The sequence below is a fragment of the Pollicipes pollicipes genome, unplaced genomic scaffold (genome assembly GCF_011947565.3).
Source record: "Pollicipes pollicipes isolate AB1234 unplaced genomic scaffold, Ppol_2.1 Scaffold_7261;HRSCAF=8764_pilon_pilon_pilon, whole genome shotgun sequence".
Taxonomy (NCBI): domain Eukaryota; kingdom Metazoa; phylum Arthropoda; class Thecostraca; order Pollicipedomorpha; family Pollicipedidae; genus Pollicipes; species Pollicipes pollicipes.
The window spans coordinates 51380604-51407769 of record NW_023597054.1 but is presented as its reverse complement, the minus strand read 5'-3'; the positions used below and the strand labels follow the sequence as shown (position 1 = coordinate 51407769).

The window sequence follows — 27166 nt, the reverse complement described above, 5'->3', positions numbered from 1 at the left end:
TATTTATTTATCACATTTCGAACTTCAATACAGCCACGTTTAAGCCCTCCTTGAAGTGCATCACCTTAATTTGTCAGCTGGGCACCGACGCAGCTGCTGGACCGGCATCGCGTGTCCGGAACTGGACGGCGGCTCGAACACTCGTCTGACATCCGGAAAACGTGCTCACGTGCGATTTTGTCGCCGGCCTGCCCGACGAGGTGTGGAGGATTGTCCGCGCTGGCTCCGGGCAGAGGCTTTGAGTCTGGCGAGCATCCTGGTGCGAGCCCGGGCAGTGCTGAGCGACGAACGTGCCGGTGCGGCGGCAGCAGCGGCTAGAGCGCACGAGGAACGAGGAACCCGACAGGCGCGACCGGCAGGGCGACCCGTCCGGAAGTGCTGGACCTGCGGACAGGCGGGTCACCTGGCAGCGGCGTGCCCAAACGGGCAGAGGGGCTGCGTTGGCGCCAGCGCAGTGCCCCGAGCAGTAGCGCACGCTCTTCCAGTCGTGACACTGCTGGTGGACCAGCGCCACCCCGGCGTGCCCTGCTCGACACGGAATGTACGGACGCCCTGGTTCACGTGAGCTGCTGCCGCACGTGGTACCCGTGCGCTGTCAAGATGCCAACGGTGAGCGATGGAGTGTTGCGGTGCGTGGGCACCTCCCAGATGACGTTCGACTACAGAGGCTAGCGAGTAATGCTCGCGGCGCTGGTGGTCCCGGATCGTCCATTGAGGTTGGACGTGCTAATCGGTATGTCCGGCATCACCGCGCTAGGAGGCATCAGTGTTCGATCCCCGACTGACGTGCAGCTGGGTGCGGCAACGCAGGGGGCGCCGGAGTCGGCAAGTGACGAGCCGGCATGGACGAGCTCGGCGACGCCGGGCAGCGGCACGCGAAGCTCACTGGCGTTGGAAGCGACGGATTTCACGGCCCAGTTCGACTGCGCTCACTGGAGTGTGGCGTGGAAGTGGGCGCACGGACGTGGTCCCGAACGTCTGGGGAACACCTGGAGCGAATGCGCTGTGCCGAATGAAGCACGAGAGGCATACGAGCGCGGGTGGGCTGGGTGGGTGGCGAACGGATGGCTCCGGCCCTATGACGAGCAGGAGGACGGGTCCACTCGGGGCCTGATTCTCTTGATAGTAGGTCAACAGCCGCACAAGGGGAAGGTTAGGCCGGTGTTGGACCACCGCGAAGTTAACCGGCATGTGACCGCACACACCGCGGATGCTAACGTGTGCGCTGAGCAGTTGCGCCGCTGGCGCCAGCATGGTTCTCGGTTGGCCGTGGTCAGCCTTCGAAAAATATACTTGCAGCTGCGTCTGGAGCGCCGACTGTGGCCGTATCAGACGGCGCAGGTCGAGGGCGGCATTTACATTGCATTACAAGGGCCGCACGAACAGCCTCACGCGGCTCGGATTCGCCCTTAATGTTGCGCCCCTGATCATGAAGGCCGTTGTTCAGGCAGTGCTGCGTGAGAGCGAGGCGATCAGTCGGGGAGTGCTCGCCTATGCGGACGACTTGCTCGTCCACGAAGACGTGGTCAGCGCCGACAAGGTGATGGGGCACTTTGCGAGGTACGGGCTGTTCTGCAAGCCACCGGAGCGCGTCGCGGACGGAGCGCAAACGCACGGTTTTCGAGTCAAGGCTCGGGAGGATGAGCTGCAGTGGTGTCGAGACAATGAGGTGCCTGCACCGCCGACTGCGCTCACCCGGCGTGCAGTGGCGTGGTGCGGCCAGTTGGTGGCGCACCTCCCCGTCGCGGAATGGTTGCGGTCAGCAGCTGCCTGGCTAAAGGTGAGTGGACGGCCTGACGATCGGATGGGACGACCCGATGTCGGATGATGCGTTGTTTGCGCATGTCCGGGAAGTCGCAACGCGGGTGAGGGCAGCTGACCCTGCTCGTGGGCCGTGGCGAATGGTCGGCCGGGAGCTCGTGATGCAGACTGACGCTAGCGCCATCGCGAACGGGGTAGTCCTGGAGGATGCGGAAGGCGGTGTTCTCGAGGATGCCGCGTGGCTACGGCCAGAGTACAAGGCGGCGGAGCACATCAACATGCCCGAGTTGGCCGCGGCGATGAGTGGCGTGAACATGGCCCTGGCATGGGGCGTCAAGCGCTTCAGCTTACGCACGGACTGGACCACAGTGTTTAAGTGGCTGAGTGCGCCATGAGCGGGCGCTGACGCTGATCAGGCGCAGGATTGGCCTCATGCGACAGTTGGTCGACGAGTTCCAGCTCTCGGTGACCTTCCAGTCGGTGCGGTCAAAAGACAATCCTGCCCACGCGCTCGCCCGAGTTTCCTAGACCTGGCCGCGAGCAGAGCCTCGAGATGCGACTTCAGCCGCAGCAGCCGCCGCGCCAGAATGTTTCACGGCACCACCGCGAAATGCAACTTCGGCCTCCGCGCCTATCGGGCCGGAAGAAGTCGCGACACCCCAGCGGACCAAGAAGCCGCTCACGAACCCACGACAAACGACGTTCGTGCCCGGATTAAAGGCATACACGAGAGGACGGGGTACCAGGGGATCCGCCGGTCCCTGTGGTACGCCAGACAGGACTTCGGCAGACACGTCGCACAGGGCCGACGTGCGAGCCGTCGTCAGCCAGTGCGATGTGTGCCGTTCGATTGACCCGGCGCCAACTCGCTGGCGGTCCGGCTCACTCGGCGCCCCGACAGCATGGACCCGACTCGCGATCGACGTGACCCATTGCCAAGGCCGCCTATGCCTCACGGTCGTAGACTGCGGGCCGCCCCGGAACAGCATTTGGAGCGCACTACGACGGTCTAGCGCGGCAGGAGTGATGGACAAAGATGGACAGAGCGGGCCAGGCCTTGAGGAGTGCTGGACAAAGTCTAACGAGGGGAAGACGAACAACTGGCCAGAGCGGCCATCCAGGGATGCTTGCTTCATCTGTGTCGTATTAACCTGTTCCAGTGATATAAAATAAATCGCATGTATTCCAAAATTCGAGCATTGTTAGCTGAACCGTTGCAACTTTACGTGGCGGGCTATGTGTTAGAGAACCATCAACAAGTGACAGAATGGGTCCGACAGAGGAAACAGTGTTGGTCAAAACGCGCTCATGGTTCTTGCTACGGCGTACTGACTTTTTTCGTCCTACAACTCGCAATGAAGTCACAAAACACTTCATATAGCAGAACGTTAGCTCGTTTAACAGCCTGTTACAAAACAACCTCTGAAAATGAGCATCGGATGTCAATAAGATATGTTCCATATCTGATCGACCCTGTGTTAATGTGCTCATTCTGCGAACATCTCTTAGCTGCCTTAGCCAAACATGTCATTGTTGAGGCTTATTTGCCTTTCAATGCAATAAAAGGGCTATGCGGTCTCAACCTAGCTCTTTGCAAGTCTCATTTCATTTTCATTTCATTTTCATTTCATTTTCAAGTCTCAAGTCACTTCGTTTTTTAACATTCAGGGACAGTCCATCAGTAGGCGCGTGTCACGTGTATAATCATCAGTAGAAAACGTTTGCCAGTAGACATGAAGTCAGCCCAAACACATGTTTCGCTCGTGACACAATCTCTTAAATAGGTGTGCCAAAAAACCGCTTATCAGTTGTACATTATTTAGCGGTTATATGCGCTCTCATCAGTTAACTTGGAATCATGTACGCATATGCCTGTACCTTCGTCTTATAAATCACTTTTATTGTAAACAATCCTGCGTTCACAGTTTGCATAAGCTTGTGTTCTACGTTTGGCAAAGCATAAAGTACCAGGGATGTTGTTGATAGCTTATATCATGGCTAAATACTTTTTTGAAGCCGGGTTTTGAAAGCTACTCGTAAATGGTGTTGGCATGATATATAGATATAGATATAGATATAGATATAGATATAGATATAGATATAGATATAGATATATATATATATATATATATATATATATATATATATATATATATATACATGCGTGTAATCGGGGCCTTTGCGTATTTGTTTTGTTGTGTAATCACTCGTTTTGTATCGCAGCATGCTGTATGCGACAGCATACGACATGTGATGCATGACGACAATGACGAAAACATATTACATTACGTCAGCACAGACATACGACACGTGATTACAATTCACACGACGCAACTGACGATTGTACTTTCCCTTTTTCCAGATTCAGTTATTGATGCCTGGAAGCGCAGAGGTGGCTGTATCACCCCAGTGTCAGGCAATGCCAGTGTGCGTGACTAGCACATCATTGCAAATATCAATCCGAGCGTTCTACGTGGTCGAAAAAGCTATTGACAGATTATAACTGCATGTGCTATGCCATACTGTGCACATAAGGAACGACGACACGCCATGGTGAACTTGGCAATACGTTAACGCGTTCCAACTGAGGATACACCTCAACTTTGCCCAGCCCAACCAGACCAGACCGGCCAAATCTTAGCGATGCTCTGGCTTGTTAGTGTCGGCGAGGGTTACCTGCCCTGCCCGTGCTGGGGGGGCCGACTGATTTGAGCTGTTAGATTAATCTGGTCTAGCGTCAGATTTCAACGCAAAGCCGGTACCTGATAGCCGATAGCCGAGGAGAGGGTGGATTATGAGCCCCGGAGGTGTCTGTCTTCGCACGTGTGCGCCGTCCCAACAGATAGCGTTACAGGGGATGGGAGCGGGGTGGGGGTTGAGGATCGGCGTCATGTTAGCAAACTGCCAGATACCCATCAGCAGAAACGCTGGAGTAATTGAGAACCACTAGTTATCGGACATGAAGACCTTATCAGTTGGTAGGAAAACAACGACGCTATTTTGGTAAGCTAAAACAGGGGGATTTTTGAAACTTTATGTAAATGATCACAAATAGCGGAACGTGTTAGATGTATCAAACGGAGAAGTAGCCCTTTGTTAGCCTTCATTAACTTCACCGTCCCCCTGATTCGCTATGTCTCATAATGTGGAAGGTTAGTCGATGCGACCCAGGCTTCACAATTTTTTACAAACTAGCGGAAATATGACTGGCCCGGTCTGGACGAAATCTCGCGATTGTTAATGAGCTGCATGCTGCTAGTTCAACAATTCACCTCAATATGCCAGCCCAATGGCCACATTCTCCCGAACTTCAATCTTGTTCAGCTTAGCATACTAATAGATACGAGACCATGCCTTCAGACGACATCTTAACAGGTGTTCTCCTCGTGTAATGATGAACACAACAGTGTGTGGTTGAGGTGTTTTGATCCGTTATTTGTGATATGTACGACTCCGCAAATGTAACCATTGTCGGCCCGCCGCGAGTGTTCCGCGCCATTGTGGCAACAGCTGTTCCGCCCGTCGCCCGCGCAGGCCGTAGATCGCCATGCAGCGTTTATGGAAACCGCTGTTGCTCCGAAATCAAAATGCTAGGACACATTTTTGTTGTGTAAACATGTGCAATCGATCCAGCATTGACTTTTCAAATTTTGGTGGCAATTGCACAACACAGCGGAGAGGTTTCTTCAAGACAAAAACATTGAAAAACTTCAAACCTGGCGGGGCTGTCATCGAACGCCCTTGTCAAGCGAGAGTTAATGGTGTGAGTTTACAGGGGCAGCCTTTTGACGATATCATCCTGCAACGCCTTTATAACAGTCTCCACAGCCAAAGTCTTCCTTGTAATATCTGCGTCGGACGAATCAACTTGATGCGTTGAGCGCATCTGCGATTTCTTCGATGGCCGCCCGTCCTCCTCCGCCCCGCCTGCCGCCAGTCCTCCCACCGCGGACCAGCGGTGGGAGGACTGGCGGCAGGCGGACCAGCAGCGGTAAGGCCATCGGCGGGAGGACTGGAGGTGGGAGGACCAGCGGAGGATGGACCGACAGCGAGAGGACCGGCGGGAGCGGACCGACGGCGGTAGGATCAGTTCCGCGACGCTGGATAGGATCAGAAGACAACAGCAGGTGGTGGTCTGAAACTGCGTTCAGAGCTCACATTGGCAATATGCATCAATAAGTATCTATCCGTATGAAAGGCGTTTGAGCAGAAAAATACTTATTTGAGGGGTGTTGCTAACTTTTACAAAATATAGCTCGATAAATGCCGCATTTGTTGAATGGTGTGCTCAACGAAAGGCTGCATACAGTCGGTATGAGCGAAGGACAGCTTTCGGTGAGTGCTTTGCAGTACACGACAGGTTATCCGGTGCAGTACAAAGCATGATGCAGAATAGTACATTACAGGCAAAAATCCGCAATTTTTATCTTAAAAGTGCTTATGAAAAAGCGATCGCCGAGACCGATCGCAACGATGAAATCTGCAGATCTCCGCCGTGTTCAAGCAGAACTTGCCAGGTTGTGGTCTCGCTAATGATACTCCTAATATTTCCAACGTCTCCAGTCCAAGCAAGCCGTTAAATGGATTACACCGTCAAACCAATATAACCAGCATTGCCGTGAGCATCCCTTGTTATAAGAAAACATAAGTTTTCTACAGCTCCAACGGCGTAAGAAAATACCTCGCACTGGTCTTTGCTGACCGTCGGTGCCCCCACGGTGGACTTGGGCGGGGGAGGAGAGTGCCGAATTATATGCGAAATTAACACTGCGGAGCTTATATTCGTTTTCCCAGCCATAATGATGTGCTCGTGAAAACTGTCACTAACTGAGCCTTTACAAACAGTGCAACTAAAGCAAAGAACAATCCGAGAACCATTTGGCCGCGTTACTGCGCAAAGATGGGCTGCAAGCAACTGCTGTCCGTGCTACAGACAAGCATGTGCAGTACATAATCCTACCGTGCGTGTTTATTGTACGCACACAGAACGTTTGACATTCAACAGATATCTAACGGTCGAGGACGACCCAGGGCAGCTATATGTTGCTACCTCTGGAGGCTAGAGTCTACGATGTCACCGACGCATTTTATACTTGGCTATGCGTGCCTACGGCGTTGGCACAGCTGGTATACAAAGCCTTTGATCCATGCAGCCACGTGCTGCCATAGACCAGAAAACCACTCGAGGATGCTCAACAACTACGGATACAGTTCAACACGTTAAAAATATGATCACGTCGGTGCAGTCCGCGCAGTCAGCGCGTTGGCGCAGTCGCGAATCCGTCGGCGCAGTCCGCAGCGGACCTGACCTCCGACCTCGCCGGCTCTTCTCTCCACCTGTCGTCGCGGAGTCATCCGCTGCCCTGGTCCCGTGCTTGCCAGGGAGAGCGCAACCAGGAAGGCCTGCATGAGATGGTGGTGACGTGGATCTGCGGCCAGGCTGCATGAGTGACCCGTACTGGTTGGAATAGTGATACAGAGCAGGCATTAGGTACCCGACGGCGGCGGACAGGGCTTGCTCGTCTGAAGGATGGTGGGCTGCCGCGGTCACATCAGGCACTCCTCGCTCATACCCAGAAAGACCGAAAAGTAAATATGTGATTATGTGTTGTACGGACACTGAAATGATATCATTGCCCAACAAGAAAACACAGCCACCTCTTCTAACACAAAACACAGCGTGACTAGTAAGGCACATTTATCATCACGTATGTAAAGATAAAGCACTTTGATCATGACCAAACCTACGCTGGGTGAGGGAAGTCTCCTCCCGAAAACCCTACAAACCAAGCATTGCACTCAAAATATACCATGCGCGGCTCATGACCGAGTCCAAAATAATCGCAACCTTTCTTGTCTGCATGAACACCGCCGCTGCTGGTAGCGAGGGCTTCTACCAGCCAAGTCACAATGTACAGAGAAGCTGCGGCCTGCACAGAATGCCTTCCAGCGACACAGCCACAATTACGACCAAAACAAGGGTGGCACAAATACAGCCAGAGGGGCTATGCGCAGCCGGTGAAAGTCTGTCATAAGGGATGGAAAGACTGTCATATGGGATGGAAAGCGCTCCTCGCCTTTTGTGAATTAATCATCAATTCGTGCTGTGTGATGCAAAAGGCTTCTCAACATTTCGGCAAGTGCTTTTGAGCAAATGTGAAAGTATGATTCATTCGTGCCTGTTTCCGAGGGGCGCAAAGCTGACAAGATGTGAACAAGAAGCTTTGACCCCTTCCCACACCACCATTTCCCGGATGTGAAGTCGGTCGCTTCCGGGGCTCATTATCCTCCTGAGCGCTATTTCTGTGGGGAGTGCTGGACAAAGTCTAACGAGGGGAAGACGGACAAATGGTCAGGCGACGTGTTAGAAAACCATATCTCTAACAACTGACGGAATGTATCCAACAGAGGAAACAGCGTTGCTCATAATCGCACTCAGTACGTCGTAACAAAAAGCATGAGTTTTTTGCCCTGTAACTAGCGGTGAAGTTACAAAACAATTTGTATAGCAGAACGCTAACTCGTTTAGCAGAATGTTACAAAACAACCTCTGAAAGAGAGCATCGGACGTCAATAAGACATGTTCGAAATCTGATCGACGCTGTGTTAATGTGCTCATTCTGTGAACACCTAGCTGCCCCTGGCGAAGCACGTCATTGTGGAGGCTTATTTGCCTTTCTTTGCAATAAAAGGCCAAGCGGTCTCAACCCAGTTCTTTTCAAATCTCATCTATTCGTTTTTTTACATTTAGGAACATTCCATCGGTAGACGTGTCTCACCTGTACAATCATCAGTAGAAAACGTTTGCCAGCAGACATGAAGTCAGCCGAAACACGGTTTGGTTCATTACACAATCTCTTAAATAGATGCCAAAAAACGCTTATCAGTTGTACATTACTTAGCAGTTATACACGCTCTCATCAATTAAATTGGAATCATTCACGTGATATATGCATGTAACTTCACGCTATAAATCACGTGTATTGGAAACAATCCTGCGCTCACAGTTTGCATAAGCCTGTGTTCTACGTCTGGCAAAGCATAAAGTACCGGGATGCTGTTGATTGCTCACATCATGGTTAAATACTTTTTTAAGCCGTGTTTTGGAAGCTGCTCGTAAATGGTGTTGGCATGATATATATATTATATATATATATATATATATATATATATATATGGTACATGATATATATATATATATATATACATATACATATACACCTATATATATGCATGTCATGGAAGCCTTTGGGTATCTGTTGTGAAGAATTCCGAACCCTCGAGACAAGCAGGTTTTTGGGCACAGGGGTCGGTCACTATGCCCGCTCGCCAGACACGAAGCGCAGTCATTCAGCCATCTGGCTTCCCATGAGCCGAGAGCAGGCCTAGAAAAAATGTGATTTCTCCAAACGTAATGCTCTCCTACGCCGCTCGTGAATGGCATTTGTCGCAGATGTGGGAGCTTCTTGCCCTTAAGTTTAATACAATATGGCATGGGCATTGTGCAGATACGTTAAAATCCCAAATGTTCGTTAATTTTTTGAAATCCCTGTTCACAAAATCCTATTCACGATATTTCGGGCGTCATTCTGACAGCGCTCTGCGATTTCAGCGACAGCAGTGACACCACGCTGCAAGGTGTGAAATGCCGCCCCGCCCCTCTATCCACCGCAGCCATTTCGTGGCGTGTGGTCAGTCGTTTCCGGGGCTGACTATCCCCCCCCCCCCTCCCCCGCGCTGACAAAGTCAGACCGAGGGGAAAGATAGCCGGCAGAGACTGGCCAGGGCGCCCCTCCAGGGAAGCTCTGCTCAACTTTTACGGCATCGCCGGGACGGTTTGGACGGGAAACGGAAATAAAAAACCTATAGGACTTCCGATGAGGTGAACGATGAAGAACGACTCTGTAAACCAGTGTCAAGGAATTTTGCAGTAAGTAAATTGCAAGCACAATAAGCTGTATGTGCTCACCTTCCTAGCGTAACATTTAAAACAATGCTCTTAAGCTCGGCGGTAAACAAGAGTGAAATTTATACCGGTCTGCTGGCTGCATGCACTTCCAGGTGAACAAAAGACAAGATATAAACGCGCAACTGGCCTAAAGACTAGTTGCATCCAGTACAAGAATATTGTTTTTCGCCTAGAAACTGCGTGGCGGCGCGACGAAAAGCTACCTACCGGTATGCTGATGGATAGCATTGCTGGCCTTGATCCGCTGAAACAATGATTCCAATTAGCTGACTTTGCGATGGGTAATGCTCACGGCCCGCAAGAGACAATATAGAATGCTTTGGTAAAATCTATCTCACCACGACGACTTGATGCTTTTGCTCATTTCTGTCATTCTGTGTGCTTCAATAGACATGCATAGCGTTTGCCTTCGTATCATACCGACTGCGACTGCGTCTCATGTTTTAAGTCAATTTCTTTCAATCACTCGTTTTGTATCGCAACATGTATGTGACAGCATGCGACATGTGAGGCATTACGACAATGACGAAAACATCTTACATTACGTCAGCACAGACATACGACACGTGATTACAATTCACACGACGCAACTGACGATTGTACTTTCCCTTTTTCCAGATTCAGTTGTTGATGCCTGAAAGCGCAGAGGTGGCTGTATCAGCCCAGTGTCAGGCAATGCTAGTGTGCGTGACTAGCACATCATTGCAAATATCATTCCGAGCGTTCTACGTGGTCGAAAAAGCTATTAACAGGTTATAAGTGTATGTGATATGCCATGCTGTGGCATATCACATGCATGCCATATGCCATGCATGATATGCCACATGGTAAACTTGGCAATGCGTTACCGGGTTCCAACTAGGGAAACACCACAACGTTGCCCAGCCCAACCAGACCAGACCGGCCAGATCTTCCCGATGCTCTGGCTTGTAAGCGTCGGCGAGGGTTACCTGTCCTGCCCGTGCTGGGGGGCCGACTGATCTAAGCTGTCAGATAAATCTGGTCTAGTTTCAAGATTTCAACTCAAAGCCGGTAGCTGATAGCCGACCGCCGAGCAGAGGGTGGATTATGAGCCTCGTAAGCGTCTATCTTCGCACGTCTGCGCTATCCGAACAGGTAGCGTTAAAGGGGGTGGGAGTGGGTGGTAGGGTTAAGGGTCGGTGTCATGTTAGCAAACTGCCAGATACCCACTAGCAGCAACGCTGGAGTAATGGAGAGCCACTAGTTATCGGACATGAAGACCTTATCAGCAGGTAGGAATAAAACATCGCTACATTGGTGGGCTAAAACCGGAGGATTTCTGAGACATCTTGTAAATGATCATAACTTGCGGAGCGTGTTAGATGCATCAAATGGAGAAGTAGTCCTTTATTAGCCTGCATTCACTTAGCCATCCCCCTGAATCGCTATGTTTCATGACGTGGACTGCTAGTCGATGCGACCCAGGACTCTCAATTTTTGACTAGGAAAGACAGAGGTATAAACACTACCGGAAATATGAGCGGCCCGGCCTCGACGAAATCTCACGATTGGTGATGAGCTGTATGCTGCTAACTCAACAATTCACCTCAGTATGCCAACCCAATGGTTACATTCTCCCGAACTTCAATATTTTTCAGCTTAGCATCCTAACAGATACGAGACCATGCCTTCACGCCACATCTTAATCGGTGTGCTAATGGTGGAATGATGAACACAACAGTGTATGGTTGAGGTGTTTTGATCCATGATTTATGATATGTACGACTCCGCAAATGTAACAACTGTCGGCCCGTCGCGAGCGTTCCGCGGCATTGTGGCAGCAACTGTCCGCCCGTCGCCCGCGCAGACCGTAGATCGCCATACAGTGTTAATAGAAATCGCTGTTGCTCCGAAATCAAAAATGCAAGGGAACATTTTTGATGTGTGAACATGTGTCATAGGTCCACCATTGACTTCTAACAATTTTGGTGGCAATTGCACAGCATACCGGAGAGGTTTCCTTAAAACAAAAACATTGAGAAACTTTAAACTTAGCGGTCGGGGCTGTAATTGAACGCCCTTGTCAGGGCGAGAGTTAATGGTGGGAGTTTACAGAGACGGCCTTTTGACGACATCATCATGTAACGCCTTTGTAGCAATCTCCACTGCTGAAAACCTCCTTGTGATATCTGCCTCGGACGAACTAACTTGATGCGTTGAGCGCATCTGCGATTTCTTCGATGGCCGCCCAGCCTCCTCCGCCCCGTCAGGCCAAAGGCGGACCAGCCATGCAAGGACTGCCCGGCGGGCGAACTAGCGGTGATAGGACCAGCGACGGGAGGACCAGCAGCGGGCGGACCAGCAGCGGGACGACCAGCGGCGGGAGCATCAGTTTCGCGACGCTGGATCGGATCAGAAGGCAACAGCAGGTGTTGGTCTGAAACTGCTTTCGGAGGTCACATTGGCAGTATGCATCAATAAATGTCTATCCGTATAAAAGGCCTTTGAGCAAAAAATACTTATTCGAGAAGTGTTGTTAACGCTTGGAAAATGCAGTTCGAAAATTGCCGCATTTGTTGAATGGTGTGCTTAACAAAAGATTGCATACAGTCGGTATGAGCGAGGGATAGCTTTCGACGAACGCTTTGCAGAACACGACAGGTTATGCAGTGCGGTACGAAGCATGATGCAGAAAAGTACACCACAGGCAAAAATCAGCAGTTTTTATCTTAAGAGTGCTTATGAAAAAACGATCGCCGGGACCGATCGCAACTATAAAATCTGAAAATCTCCGCCGCGTTCAAACAGAAATCGCTGGGGTTGTGGTCCCCCTAATGATGCTCTCAATCGTTCCAACGTCTCCAAAACCAAGCAAGTCATTAAATGGATTGCAACGTCAAACCAATAAAAACAGCATTGCTGTAAGCATCCCTGGTTATAAGAAATGTGAGTTTCCTGTGGCTTCAGTGGCGTTGGAAAATGTCTCGCGGGTCCATACTGACCATCAATGCCCTCACGGTGGACTTGCAGACAACATGAGCCGGTGGGAGGGGGTGGGGGGGGGGGGGAGCGGAGTGTCAATTTACATGCGAAGTTAACATTGCGGACCTTCTAATCCTTTTCCCATCAATGATGATACGCATGTGAGTACTGACACTAACAGACCTTTTACAAACAGCGCAACTGAAGTAAAGAACAATCCAAACACCATTTGGTCGCGTTGCTGCGCAATGTTGCAGCGGCGTTTGCACAGTTGGTATACAGGGCGGTCAAGATGTGCGGCAACATGCTGCCATAGATCAAAAATTTCTTGAGGACGCTGAACAACTACGGATGCAGTGCAACACGCTAACAAAAACTGATGACTGCAGCTTCAATCGGACTAACTAGCGGCCAGACAGGTCCAACAAACACAGCCTCTGCAGGGCGTCACCAGCGCTGTTTTGAGTTTGTCGGCTCATGGCTGCAGACAGGGCCCACCAAACCGCTACCACAAGGTGTCATCTTTTTAGCAAATGGTATCGCTCTCATAAACCCGCATGGTATATAGGTGGACCTGACATCATAGGTGTGCAGATATAGTTTGTGTCCGAATGCAGACCGTGATCTGTATATGACCAGGCTTTTGTGTCCTTGATGGCAGATGATCCTTACGCTTACAGCACGTGCACGTTCCACATCTAACGGCCACACACGCCCCGATCAGCAAGACAGAGCCTTGACTGGCAAGCCGGATGCCGCCACGTGCGTCAGCGCAGTCCGCAGCGGACCTGACCTCCGACTCCACTGGCTCTCCTCTCCACCTGCCGTCGCGGGGTTATCCGTCGCCCTGGCCCCGTGCTTGCCAGGGAGGGCGCAACCAGCCAGACCAGTAGGTGATGCTGGTGACGTAAATCTGCAGCCAGGCTGCATGGGTGACCCGTACTGGTTGCAGTAGTGATACAGGGCAGGCATTAGGTACCCGACGGTGGCGGACATGGCTGACTCGTCTGCAGGATGGTGGGCTGCCACGGTCACACCAGGCACTCCTCGCTCATACCCAGAAAAGCCGAAAATAAAGATGCGATTGTGTATTTTACGGATTCTCCGATGATATCCTTGACACACAAGAAAACACAGCCACCACTTTCAACACAAAACCCAGCATGACTCGCAGTGCACATTTACCATCACGTCTATCGAGAAAAAACACTCAGATGATAACCATACATGCACTGTGTGAAGGCAGTCTCCTCCCAAAAACCACATGGCGAGACGGCAGTCGTTTCCGAGGCGGATTATCCCCTTCCCCTCGGAAAAAGTCGAACCGAAGGGGAGGACAGGCGGCAAAGACTGGCCGGGGCGTCACGCTTGGAGAGCTTTGTTCGCCTTTTTCAACATTGCCGGGACGGTTCGGGCCAAAAAAACACTCATCTTGAGAGCACTGTGACTTATGACTCTACCAACGATGAAGGACAGCTCTGTAAACCAGCGTTCAGCAGTTCTGTACATGGCGCGCTACCAACATTAGTGCACCGTCAAACCAAATTTAGGTCTCACGAAAAGGTAGCCACGACCTAGCGGTGAGCAAAGAAGACATTCAAAATATCCTTGTTTCCAGATATATATTAAAAGTAGGTGCGATGCATGTTTATCATATACATTTTATATAATATAGTTTGTGCGATGCATGACACATATCCATTGCTTGGTCAATCTTCTGCATCAATGGACTTTCCAACACAACTTGGTACTATTATGCTGTAGCCTATGGGCCAGTGAAATCCGGACCTGTTTCTCTTTCTGCCCTGTACTAGTGCTACCCGTCGCACGGGGACAAACTTTCAACCCGTTGAGCATTGGCTACAGGGACGTCACTTCATATGCTTTCGGGGGGTCGAGCCATCCCTGCCAATAATGACTTGAGCCCTATTAACACGCGCCCGGATAGACGGCGGGATACCCTTTGCTCGGGTCGGGGGGGGGGTCAATTTGGCCCCCTGAGATCTCAAGAATTAAGAAAGCCAGAGACCAAATTTACGGGGTGTGTTTACCTGTATGTGGACTAACTTAGGTCAGAGTCTGAAGTTTGTCGGTCATAACCTTTGGGGGGGGGGGGGGTTTAGGGCGCATCGACTGCTGTAGGTCATGCAGCGTCATAACCTTTGGGTCAAATTAGATCAAAGAAGTAAAATTCCACGTTGGTCTTCGAAGTGCCCCCAGAACCTAAATAACTGTTTCTAAGCAAAAGGTCACATGGTCATTTGAGGTCAGTTACCTTATTTGACATTTTGAAAGCCATGGTAACCAAAATCATAGAATACTGCTTTGAGTTTTGCATCTGACTAAGTGAAAAAGATTACGCTGGGCAGTATGTTCCTAAAAACAAAATGTTCACTTGGGTCATTTTAGGTCATTGACCTATACCTACCTCTAAGAAGTCTGTGGAAGATGTAATGTGCGGTTCCTGCTATCAATAAATTCGAAATGAGCGCCAAAAACTATCCCATACAGCAAGCCCTAGACTAATAAAATAGGTTGGTTTTGACCTTGGTCTGACCTTCATACCTCGCCTTATGTCAACGTAATTTACTCATTCCACATTTGTGTTTCCTAAGAAAGCATTTCAGAGATATATGGCTTCGTCTAACACTCCGTTTTTGCATCAGATTGAACGATTCCCTAGAAATTGACATCGCTGAAACCATGGCCTGTCTTTGACCTGTTATAGGTAAGCGACCGTACAAGGTATATTTAAATTTCTGATGTCAAAAGATCCGCCTGTTTAATTGTCTACAGCCAAGTCGGTTTTTCAGCAACGATACATCAAGGGATATAAATGCACTCGGAATTTGCTCTCCATCTCATCATGACATCCATCTCATCATGACATCCATCTCACCATGACATCCACCTCACCATGACACGTTGATGCTTTCCTCATTTTTGGCATTCTATGTGGTTCAATAAACAGACACAGTGGTGTTCGTCGTTTCATTTTGACCGCGACTGCATATCATGGCATTTTTAAATCACATTTTTGTTTTGCAACGCGTTACATGCTACACACATACGTTGATGTGATACATTACAACTACATAAACACCCTACATTACGCCAGCACATAAATCCGACATGTGGTTACATTTCCCACAATGCAACTGACGATTGTGCTTTACCTTTCTCCACATTCAGGTGTTGACGCCTTGAAGCGCAGAGGTGGCTGTATTCCTTAGTGCGAGGCAATGTCTTTGTGCGTGAATAGCACATCACTGCAAATTTCATTCCGATTATTGACAAACTAAAACTATTGACACATAAAAAATATACAAGTAACTAAACTAAGCTAGTCTTGTTCAGGTCCTTGTCAGATCGAGAGTTGATAAGGTGAGTTTTTAGAGACAGTCTTCTGACGACATCATCCTTTGTAACAAACTTCACTGCCGAAGTCTTCCTTGTGATAACTGCGTCGCACGAATTAACTTGCTGCGTTGTGCGCAACTCTGATTCGTTCGACGGCCGCCCGGCCTTCTCCGCTTCGTCAGGCCAAAGGCGGACCAGCGGTGGGAGGATTAATTGCGCGGCCCTGGATAGGATCCGGAGACAACAACAGATGGTGGTCTGAAACTGCTTTCAGAGCTCACATTGGCAATATACATCGGTAAGTATCTATCCGCATGCAAGGTCTTTGAGCAGAATAAATACTCATTCGAGGGGTGTTGTAAACTCTTACAAAATGCAGCTCGACAATTGCCGCACGTGTTGATTGGCGTGCTTAACGAAAGACTGCATGCAGTCGGTATGAGCGAGGGACAGCTTTCGACAAGTGTTTTGCAGTACACGACAGGTTATGCGTTGCAGTACACGACAGGTTATGCGTTGCCGTACAGAACGTGTTGCAGAGCAGTACATTACAGGCGACATTCAGAATTTTTTATCTTAAAAGCTTTCATGAAAAAAGGATAGCCGGGACCGACTGCAACGATGAAACCTGAAAATCTCCGCCGTGTTCAAACAAAACTTGCCAGGTTGTGGCCTACCTAATGAAAATCCTAATCGTTCCAACGTCTCCAAAACCAATGGTTAAAATTAAGCGTGAGAACACAAAATTAGTTTATGGCTATGGATGTTGGTGTTGGTGAAGAAAAGCCATGACAGAGCCCATCTTTCAGTAACGCGCATTTATTGATTATAGCTTAGATTTCGACAACAACTAACGGAGAGCCGTTTTCAAACATCGAAGTAACATGCGTTGACATAACTGATGTTGTATTTGCAAATTGATTATGTCACACAAGAGCAAAGTGTGCTGCTCGTGCAAAACATCATGCCAACACTTGATAAAAGAATGATTCTAAAATTGATGTGAAAGTCTGTCATAAGGAATGGAAAGACTGTCATATGGGATGAAGAGCGCTCCTCGCGTGTTGCGAATCCATCATCAGTTCATTTGATGACGAGCACTGCATTGTGACATTTCTAATCAATCTGCCTCGTACAATATCGTGTGTCACCATATATTGTACAAGTACAACTATAGGGTTGATTTGTCTAAGGGAATCAATCACATGTCACGGTATTGACATGACGATATTTTCAAACACTTTTTTAACGGATTCGTATCTACTTCTGAAAAGGATATTTCGATATAATGCTGGTTATAATATCCCTTAGCGTGCACTACCAGTTGTCATGAAAAGAACACCGGATTCGGTGTGATATTCATTATGAAACGATGAATTGGCGGCTGACAGCCAGCACTAAAAAGTGCCTAGATCTTACTAGCAAAAAGGAAATTTTGTGAAACTTCATGCTCAATTCCCGACAAAAATATGTGCGATGCAAAAGGCTTCGTAACATTTCGGCAAGCGCTTTTGAGCAAATGTGAAAGTACAATTCTGGCGTGCTTGTGTTTTTATGTCTCAGAATACAGCATACCCCGGCATCAAACGCCGTACCATTACCATAGGCGAGAAACACCCCGTTGCAACTGATGAATAGTGGCGAGGTGCGAAGAGAAAGCTCTAACACCCCTCACCCAGGTATATTCGTTTCCGGGGGGGCGCAAGCTGACAAGCTGTGAACAAGAAGCCTTGGCCCTTCCCATGGCACCCTTTCCCGGGTGCGAAGTCAGTCGCTTCCGGGACTCATTATCCTTCCGAGCGCTATTTCTGTGAGGAGTGCTGGACAAGGTCTTACAAGGGGAAGACGGACATCTGGTCAGAACGGCCATTCTGGGAAGCTTGCTTCATCTGCATCGTATTAATGTTTTCCAGTGATATAAAACAAATCACATGCATTTCAAAATTCGAGCATTATTAGCTGAGCACTTGCAATTTTACGTGGTGTGCTATGTGTTAGGGAACCATATCTCTAACAACTGACGGGATGGGTTCGACAAAGGAAACAATGTTGCTCATAACTGCACTCATGCTTCTATTTACGACTTACTGAGCTGTTTTCTCATCCTATAACTCGCGATAAAGTTACCAAACATTTCGCATAACAAAATGTTGATTCGTTTAGCAGCCTGTTACAAAACAACCTCTGAAAAAGCATCGATTGTCGATAAGGTATGTTCAATATTTGATCGATGCTGTGCTAAGGTGCTCATTCTGTGAACAGCTATTGCTGCCTGTAGCAAAACATGTCATTGTGGGCTTATTTGCCTTTTATTTCAATAAAATGGGCTATGCGGTCTTAATCTGGCTGTTTCAAATCCCATCTATTCGCTTTTGAAATACAGGGACAGTTCATCAGAAGATGTGTGTAAAGTGCATAATCATCAGTAGAAGGTGTTTGCCAGTAGACTTTAAGTCAGCCCAAACACACGTTTGGTTCGTGACACAATCTCTTAAATAGGTGTGCCAAAGCAAACCGCTTATTAGGGTTACACTATTTTGCGGTTTTCTGCATTCTCATTACTTAAATTGCGATCATGCACATATAAGCTTGTAACTTCATCCTATAAGTCACGTATACTGGAATCGATCCTGCGTTTACAGTTTGCATAAACGTGTATTCTAGGTTTTGGTGTGCATGAAAGAACAAGACGTTGTTGATTGCTTATATCATCTTTAATTGAGTTTTTGAAGCCGTGTTTTGGATGCTGCCCGCCAATTTTATTTGCATATATATATATATATATATATATATATATATATATATATATATATATATATATATATATATATATATATATATGTAATGGTAGCCTTTGAGTATCTGTTGTAAAGAACTCCGAACTCTCCAGGCAGGCCAGTTTTCAGGCACAGGATTCGGTCACTGAGCCCGCTTGCCAGGCACTAAAAAGCTGTTATCAAGCCACCTGGCTTTTCCTAAACAAGAGTGAAAGACGAGAGTTGAGAGACACTTTCCCTTAACAAGAGCGCTAAACAAGAGTGAAATTCACACCGGTCTGGTAGCTGCATGCATTTCAGGTAAACAAAAGAAAAAAATAAGGGCGCAACTTGCCTATGACCCACTAAATCTATTATCACTTTGATAAGGGGGATATTTGAAGCGCGTATACACGGCGTGCTACCAACATCTGTGCACCGATAGTCCAAATCCAGATGTAAGCAAACTTAGTCCTGACCAATCGTGGTTGAGGAAGACACCGAAAAGCAGGTACTTTTATGACTCTAAAAGCCCAAGCAGCCGAAAAAAAGTTTGCCATGAGAAGATAAGCAGATTATCCAAGTTTGTGATATTTGTAGTGATCTAAAGAAAAAGTTTTCAAAGGAAGCACATCATGCGGTGGGGTCCTGCCGCCGCTACTAGCCGCCTGAGGCGTCGCCTCCGTCTCCAGCAGGGTCCTAGCCAAAGGTCCTGGCCAGTCGACGTTATCAGCCCTAACACACGTTTGGTTCGCGACACAATCTGTAAAATAGGTGTGCCAAACCAAACTGCTTATCAGGCTTGCACTATTTAGCGGTTTTCTGCGTTCTCATCAGTTGAATTGTGATCATGCACATGTAAGCTTGTAACTTCATCCTATAAGTCACGTATACTGGGATTAATCCTGCGTCCACAGTTTGCATAAACGTGCATTCTAGGTTTGGGTACGCATGAAAGAACAAGACGTTGTTGATTGCTTATATCATCTCTAATTTAGTTTTTGAAGCCGTATTTTGGATGCCGCCCGCAAATTGCATTGGCATATAATATATATATATATATATATATATATATATATATATATATATATATATATATATATATATACCAGTTTTCAGGCAAAGGGTTTCGTCACTGAGCCTGCTTGCCAAACACTAAAGAGCTATTGTCAAGTCATCTGGCTGCCACGTGGGCCGAGAGCTGATCCTAGGAAAGACAAACTTTTCCAATCGTAAACATCTAAGAGGTGTTTACGACTGTATACGATGAGATCGGATAAGAGATGTTTACGATTGGTTACATCATGGCCGCGCACGAATGGTGCTTTTCGTACATCTGAGAGCTTTTTGTTCTTAAATTTATCGTTAAAATTATCAAGTATTCTTTAATTGATTTTGAAGACCTTGTGTGCAAAATACTGTTCACGATACTCCGGGGGTCATTCTGATAGCGTACGGCTACTCCACCGCCAGCGGGGACACCATGCTGCAAGCTGTTAAATGCCACTCGAACCTCTATCCTTCGCAGCCATTTTGCGGCGTGTTGTCAGTCGTTTCCGCAGCTGATTATCCCTTCCCCCGCTGACAAGGCCTAACCGAGGGGAAAGATCGCCGGCAAGGGCTGGCCGGGGCGTCACTCCAGGAAAGCTCTGCTTAACTCTTTCGGCAACGCCAGGACGGTTTGGACGGGAAACGAGAATAACAAATACCAATATGATTACCGATTAGGTGAACGGCGAAGAACGGCTCTGCACACTGGTGTTAAGGAGCTCTGCGCTAAATAAAGCACAAACGCAGTAAGTTGGATATGCCAGCCTTCCCAGCACAACATTTAGAATAATGGCCTTAAGCTCGACGCCAAACAAGATTGAAATTCACACCGGGCTGGTAGCTGCATGCATTTCAGGCAAACAAAAGAAAAAATAAGGGCGCAACTAGCCCATGACCCACTAGCTCTATTGTCATTTTGATAAGGGGAATATTTGTAGCGCGTATACACGGCGTGCTACCAACATTTGCGCACCGACAGTTCAAAGCCAGATCTAGTAAAACTTAGTCCTGACCAAGCCGTGGTTGGGGAAGACACTGAAAATCATATAGTGTTTTATCTTTTAAAGCTCAAGCAGTCTAAATAAGGTGTGCTATAAGAAGATAAGCAGGCTATCCAAGTTTGTGATATTTTAAGTGGTCTAAAGAAAAAGTTTTCAAAGAAAGTACATCATGCGGTGGCGTACTGCCGTCGCCACTAGCTGCGTGAGACATCGCCTTCCGTCTCCGGCAGGGGACGTGATGCTGGCCAAGGTGGTGTCTCTGGGCGACGCGCTCTCCTACGTGCGTGTCGGCGGCCGAGAACGAGCTGGGCGTGGCGCTGGCGTACCGCGAGGCCGGCCACCTGATGGTGACCGTCAGCTGGACCGAGACGGCGTGCCCGGCCACGCAGACGCGCAAGCTGCGCGAGGTGGCCAAGATCCCGCATGTCTTGGAACGGGAGATACGGGGTTGGATCAACTATCAGTGTGCTTAAATTACCTCACTTTACCCTATATGACCATACCACATGCAGCCTAGGCACATTTTAATGCTTACGTGCAACTTTCATTAGGAACAGGAGCAGTTTAAATTAACACAGACCATAGATAAGACAGAAGCATTAGCCTTGTTCCTTGGAGAAAAACCAGGAGAATGGAGATATAGTTGGATTGATATTTCAGCAACATGCCTTTGTCAAAACCCTAGTAGAAGTGAATACTAGAGGCTGGTGACAGCAATCTGCAACAATCACAGGATGATGGAACCTTGTCCATTGGAACAGTAATCAAAGATATATTGATTCTAAGACAAAATAGTTATTTCATACAAACGCTGCGTAGATTGAAAGCATGCAGTAAGTTCTTCCCTCAGTATTATCTGCCAGCAGTAAGACTAAAATGTTCATTAACTGGGCTAAGGCCAAAAACATATGGTTTTTATTCAAAGCAGCAATATACACAGTCAGTGTATGGCAATGACACATTCATGCGTACAATGGGGTCCTAGCAATATGATGTTATACTTCGTACCTCACCAGGGAGTAATTTTTACGGCAGCTGCACACAGGTCTCAGCTGCACATTTTTAGTTCTTCACTTGAAGATATAAATAAAAAGCAGATACATGTAAACACGTACCCGGGTGTTTTTGTTGTTGGTGTTTTCAGGTGCGTCGACTGCAATGGTCATTTTGCCCCATAACGATGTTTTTAGGTAACTGGTGTGGTGTGAAAATGAAATGAAAGTCAACATCTTTTACGAAAGAAAAAAGTTGCTTGGATTCAAGACAGAAGGAGCTGTCACCGAGCACATCGCTAATCGTCAGGGGCGAAACCTGCGGACCAAAGTGACGTCGTCGTTCTTCGATGTGGCACGGACATGATACAATGACATGTTGGATAGTGAAAACGGCACCACACTGACGGCATAGGGGTCTGTCGGCTCCATGCAACAAATAGCAATGGGTGGCATACGTGTGCCCAATACGCAACCTGTTTAAAGCTACTTCTTCCGGGCGCACACTACGAGAGCATGACGACTATAAGTCCAACTCGGTTTTGATCGCCCTGAGCTTATTGCCGCCCACCTGATCCCAACAGCGTTGCGATTTGCTTTTGAGAAAGGTGTTGACTGCCGGGTAGAGAGCTCTGCTAGGGATCGGCAAAAACCGGGTACATGGTGCCAGCCGCCACGGGGAGCCATCAAGAAGTCCAGGATCGCAGCGTCCAGTGATCATATCGATGATGATGATTTGGGGTTTTCGGGCGCATCGACTGCTGTAGGTCATGCAGCGTCCATAACTATCAATTTATGCAGAGCCGCCAATCAGGCAAGTGCATCAATCAGGTCACGCTATAAAGGCTTGATGATCAGGCCTAGTATAATGATGAAAGGGTTATTGGGAAATCTATAGCGCGAAGAAACGGGAGCACTTTACCAAACTCGACAGCGCGCGAAGAATCCCCTAAAAAGAGACATAGCGTGCGACTCTGGACGTAGTGTCCATAAAACTGCGCTCTCGTTGCAGTAAGGTGACGGCAAGCGACCAGTACGTGATGCACGGTCAGCGGGTCAGAGCATCGCCTGCAGCATGGTCTGTCGCCAGCCAGTAGCAGGTGACGGTGCGTAGCATATGTGTGGCCTATGCATGTAAACGGCAAAGGGCAACTTCTTCCACCCTAATGTCCCGAAAACACGACTGCCATAGTCCAATACGGGGTTTCACGGACTGCAGCTTGTTAGCGCTCAACGACTTCCAGTGGAGCTGACATCGCTTCTGCATAAACGACGACACTGCGGGGCACATGTCTTGAGCTGGTAGTGGTGTTATAGAAATGCGTATGCGTATGTACCTGTCGTAGCGCGCTTTGCTGCCGCGTCAGCAGGATCATTTCCGCGGATCCCACGTGACTTGGGATCCAGCATAGCACGACCGTTTTTCCTGATCGATCTAGCGAGCTAAGACGCGATTTAATATCCTGGACCAGTGGATTTGACGAGGGGAAGCCACCAACAGCCAAGAGACCGCTCAAGGAGTCGCCGAAACCGGTGCACCTGCGGGGGAGTCGGAAAGAATCAAATGCAGGCTGCTATCGTCCACTTCAATAAAACAGAGAGCTTTGATGATGGCTATAAGCTCGGAAGTGAAGACCGACGCGTGTGAGGGCAGTGTGAATGGCCGTGTTGTGGATCCACGCACAAAAGCGCACCGTTCACCTTCATCCGTCTTCGAACCATCTGTATAAGTCATCATGCACCCGTGAAAGGAGGCTATGTCTTCTAACGCTGCGGCTTTAAGTTTCGTCATGAGAACGCGCTGCTTTTGCATGTTCGATAGCGAAACATCCACTCTTGACGATGCAAACTCCCAAGGAGCAGTGTTCATGGGTTTAGGTACGATGACACGTCGTAGGTTGAGGTCGCTTGCGTCCAGAAGCTATCTCATTCGTGTACAGAATGGAGAGGTTTGTGGCGACCGTTGACGTAGAACAAGCCTTCGTAAGCTACGCGAAAACACTGCCTTGAAGGAGGGATGATCTGGGAACCGCGCCAGTTTGCACGTGTAGCGCAGTCCCAGCATCTGCCTTCGCAATGCTAATGGGGGCTCGTGAGCCTCCACCAGAAGACAATCTATGGGCGATGTTCGAAAAGTTCCTGTGGCGATACGTAGTGCGGCGTGATGCACCATGTTCAAAGTATGTTTGATCTAATGAACCGTCATAGATAAAACAGCTGTAGTCAAGTTTTGAACGAATCAGGGAGCGGTATAGGAGTAAGAGTGTCGTCCTATCAGCACCGCATGATGTACGTCCCACGCACCTTAGGATATTGAGAGATTTTAAACATTTGTCGCGGCGATTTCTCATGTGCTCTCAGTATGTAAGGCGTCTGTCAAATCGTATACCGAGAAATTTCACGGTACTGTCATTGGCGACGCGTTGCCCATACCGCCTGATTTCCATTTCAGGACAGTGACGGTAACGACAACAGAAATGGACTGCAGTTGTCTCCGATGTGGAAAGCCGGAAACCGTTGAGCGCACTCCACTTCTCCAGACGTGTGACAGCCAGCTACAGCTGTCAGCTGTAGTCAATGATGCTCCTGTTCTTACGGAATCTGCACTGAGCATTCGTAAAAAAGTTTTGACGTTCTTAAGTTCACGAGAGCCGCACATTCACCATTCTTTCCACGAGCTTACAAACCAGACATGTGAGGGCGATCGGGCGATAGTCAAGGGCGTACGTTCCACTTTTCCCGGGACTTAAAATAGGCATTACTATGGCCTCTCGCCAGGTTGGCGGGAAGTTACCTGGCTCCCATATACGGTTGAAAAGTGTCAGTACAGTCCTGCAAGCCCTGCAAGTCCTTGGTGCTTGACCTTGCATCTCTACAGTTCCACTGTAAAACTGACTGAATGAGGGGACTTAAAAAGCACTGTGAGTTTTTAAAAGAACTCAGCGGCGCTAGAGCCCGGCCCATGGTTGTTGGTCCTATCTTCAGAACCCAAAGAGATCGGGCGGGTCCTGGACCGGATCCGGGGACTACCGCCATCTGTTGGCGAAATTGGCCCCGGCGGACCACGCTTTTCCGAGCGCCCCGTCCTAAACGGGGCCGGCGCCGGCGACGCCGTGGTCCTAGGTGGCGGTGGTGGTGGAGGACCCATAGACGGGTCTCTCCGCAAGTCGGAGGGTCCTGAGGGAGCCTCAATGCGCTTTCGGGGAAGTGGGACTTCCTCCCTCGTGGGAGCAGGCTCGGGGCCCGCACCCAACAGCCGACTGGCTGCTCTCGCCCTCTCCTGCTCCTGAAGGCGTGCACGCTTGGTCTCGTGCGCCCGTCTCTTCGCCTCATGGCGCTCAGGGTTGTCCAATTTTCGTGTCATCGTCTCACCCAGTGCTGTAGGACGTGATGCCCCTGGGGAGGACGGTTGTGGAGCCGATGATCGCGTGCTTACCGGCGAAGACCGGAGGTTCGGCCCCGACGGACTACGGTCCATTCACTGCTTTCCGTTGGTGTGGGATGAGGCGGCGAGGTAACAACTGGCGAGCTGGCCTATGCCTCAGAGGGGGCACAGGGTGTCAATGAGACGGGGAACGACAATGTTGCCGATGCTGTGGCGTACACCTGAGACGCCGGTACAACCGACAGCCCGAACGATGTATGCAGTTAAATTAATTGCGTTCCGGTCATCTGATCTAACGAGATTTCAGGTGCAGCAGGAGCCTTGGCCGTTGTGGCATATGATGTCCCAGGGTGGCTCAGTTCATATAGATCCCCTGCTTCACGAACTGAGATGTTCTTCGTGGTTTTCAGTGTCATAATCTCCTCTCTGGCGTACGCCGGGCATGCACGATCGAAAGTAGAGTGAGGTTTCTGGTTTTTACCACAGCTCACACACCATGGGTTCGCTGCAGTGCACTGATCACTCAGGTGCTCCGGAGAAGCACACTTACCACATGCTGGCTGGTTGTGGCAGAAATCCCTTGTATGTCTAAACATCTGGCACCTAAAACCCTCATGGGGTTCGGAATAAAAAGGCGCACCTTCATCTTCACACAGCCTTCCCTTACTTCAGATGGCATGTCAGGACGATTAAAAGTCAGCACAATGTTGTTCGTGGAGGCAAGCTCCGCACCTCTGCGCACCTTGATGCGGCGAGCATCTGTTACCCCCGAACTCGGCGAGGCCGTCGACTATTTCCTCATCACTGACATCTTTCATGTCAAAACCTTTGACGAGTTCTTTGTCCTATGAACCTCCACAGTCATCGCCACTGACACGCCCTTTTTCCCTTCCACATCCCGCACACAGTACAGTACCTACCCGAAGTCCCGGCGCGTTTCGCTTCCTCTCCGTTCTGAAACTCAACCTCGATCCCACCGTCCTTGAGCTAATCGCATCGGAGCACCTTTACAAACCGATCACACCCATTTCACCTTTGAAAGGGCGAAAGCGACGACGGCGGCTTCTTGGCACTTCGGAAAACAAAAGATTCGAGGTGTAGGCGCTGACGTACCCGTAGCCTCAGTCCGCCGCCCTTTCGGGTTGCGGGTGTTTTCTGAGATTGAAGTTTCCATGCATGTAAGGTTTTAGCATTCGGCACCGAGGCTCCCCACCCACCACGGAACCCAACTGGGGGACGGTCCACTCACCCAGGGGGTGGTGGTGCTGCCAGGGCTACCCCGGTGCTATACGGCGAGAACAACGCCTCCTACACGGAGAGGTGTAACCGGGGAGACCCCTCCCCGCCTTGACCGTGGTTCAGCGCCGCCGCCCCTTGACCCCTTAAGCCGCTGCGCGCGGCCAGGCGTCCCAAGCGGAGACCCGCACGGGCACCCAGCCGCAGTGCGAGCGACACCACTAGACCCGTGTGGGGCCCCACGGGCCCCCGCGCCCCCGGAATCCTGGCCGAAGTGGAGTGTTCGGACGAGCCGCGAATGACACGCGCGACGCGCCCCTCAGCCACCAGGATCCGATCAACCCGGGGACGCGGGCACGGCGAGAGGGCCCGCGCCACCCCGATAACACGAAGATTAAGAATGATGCGGAAAAGCGAATAATGGGAAGGGAGCGGGCAGGACAAGGAGCGGGAACTCACGTACCGGCAGGGTCGCTACGCCCTTCGAGGGACAGCTTGTGCTGTCTACCCGTTACCGGAACTGGGACCCGAGGGGGCGCTGGTCCCCTACACCGGCCAAAGGCGGTGCCCCTGCGGGGCAGTGTTGATATCGTCCAGGATCGTAGCATCCAGTGTTCATAAAGTCTAGAAAACGTCCAATTCCGTGCCCATTGGGGCGTTCATAAGGTCCAGGGACACGAAGCCCGGAGTCGCAAAGTCCAGAGTCGTAAAAT

At 49.5% G+C, this 27166-nt stretch overlaps 1 protein-coding gene across 1 annotated transcript; it reads left to right on the top strand.

The window, feature by feature from the left end:
- Positions 1-600: 600 nt before the first annotated feature.
- On the top strand, positions 601-21313 carry LOC119111590 (uncharacterized). Its single transcript, XM_037235399.1, has 4 exons — positions 601-609; positions 1448-1560; positions 2178-2241; positions 21140-21313. The coding sequence occupies exons 1-4, from the start codon at positions 601-603 to the stop codon at positions 21311-21313; spliced, it is 360 nt and encodes a 119-aa protein (XP_037091294.1).
- The last annotated feature ends 5853 nt before the right edge of the window (positions 21314-27166 follow it).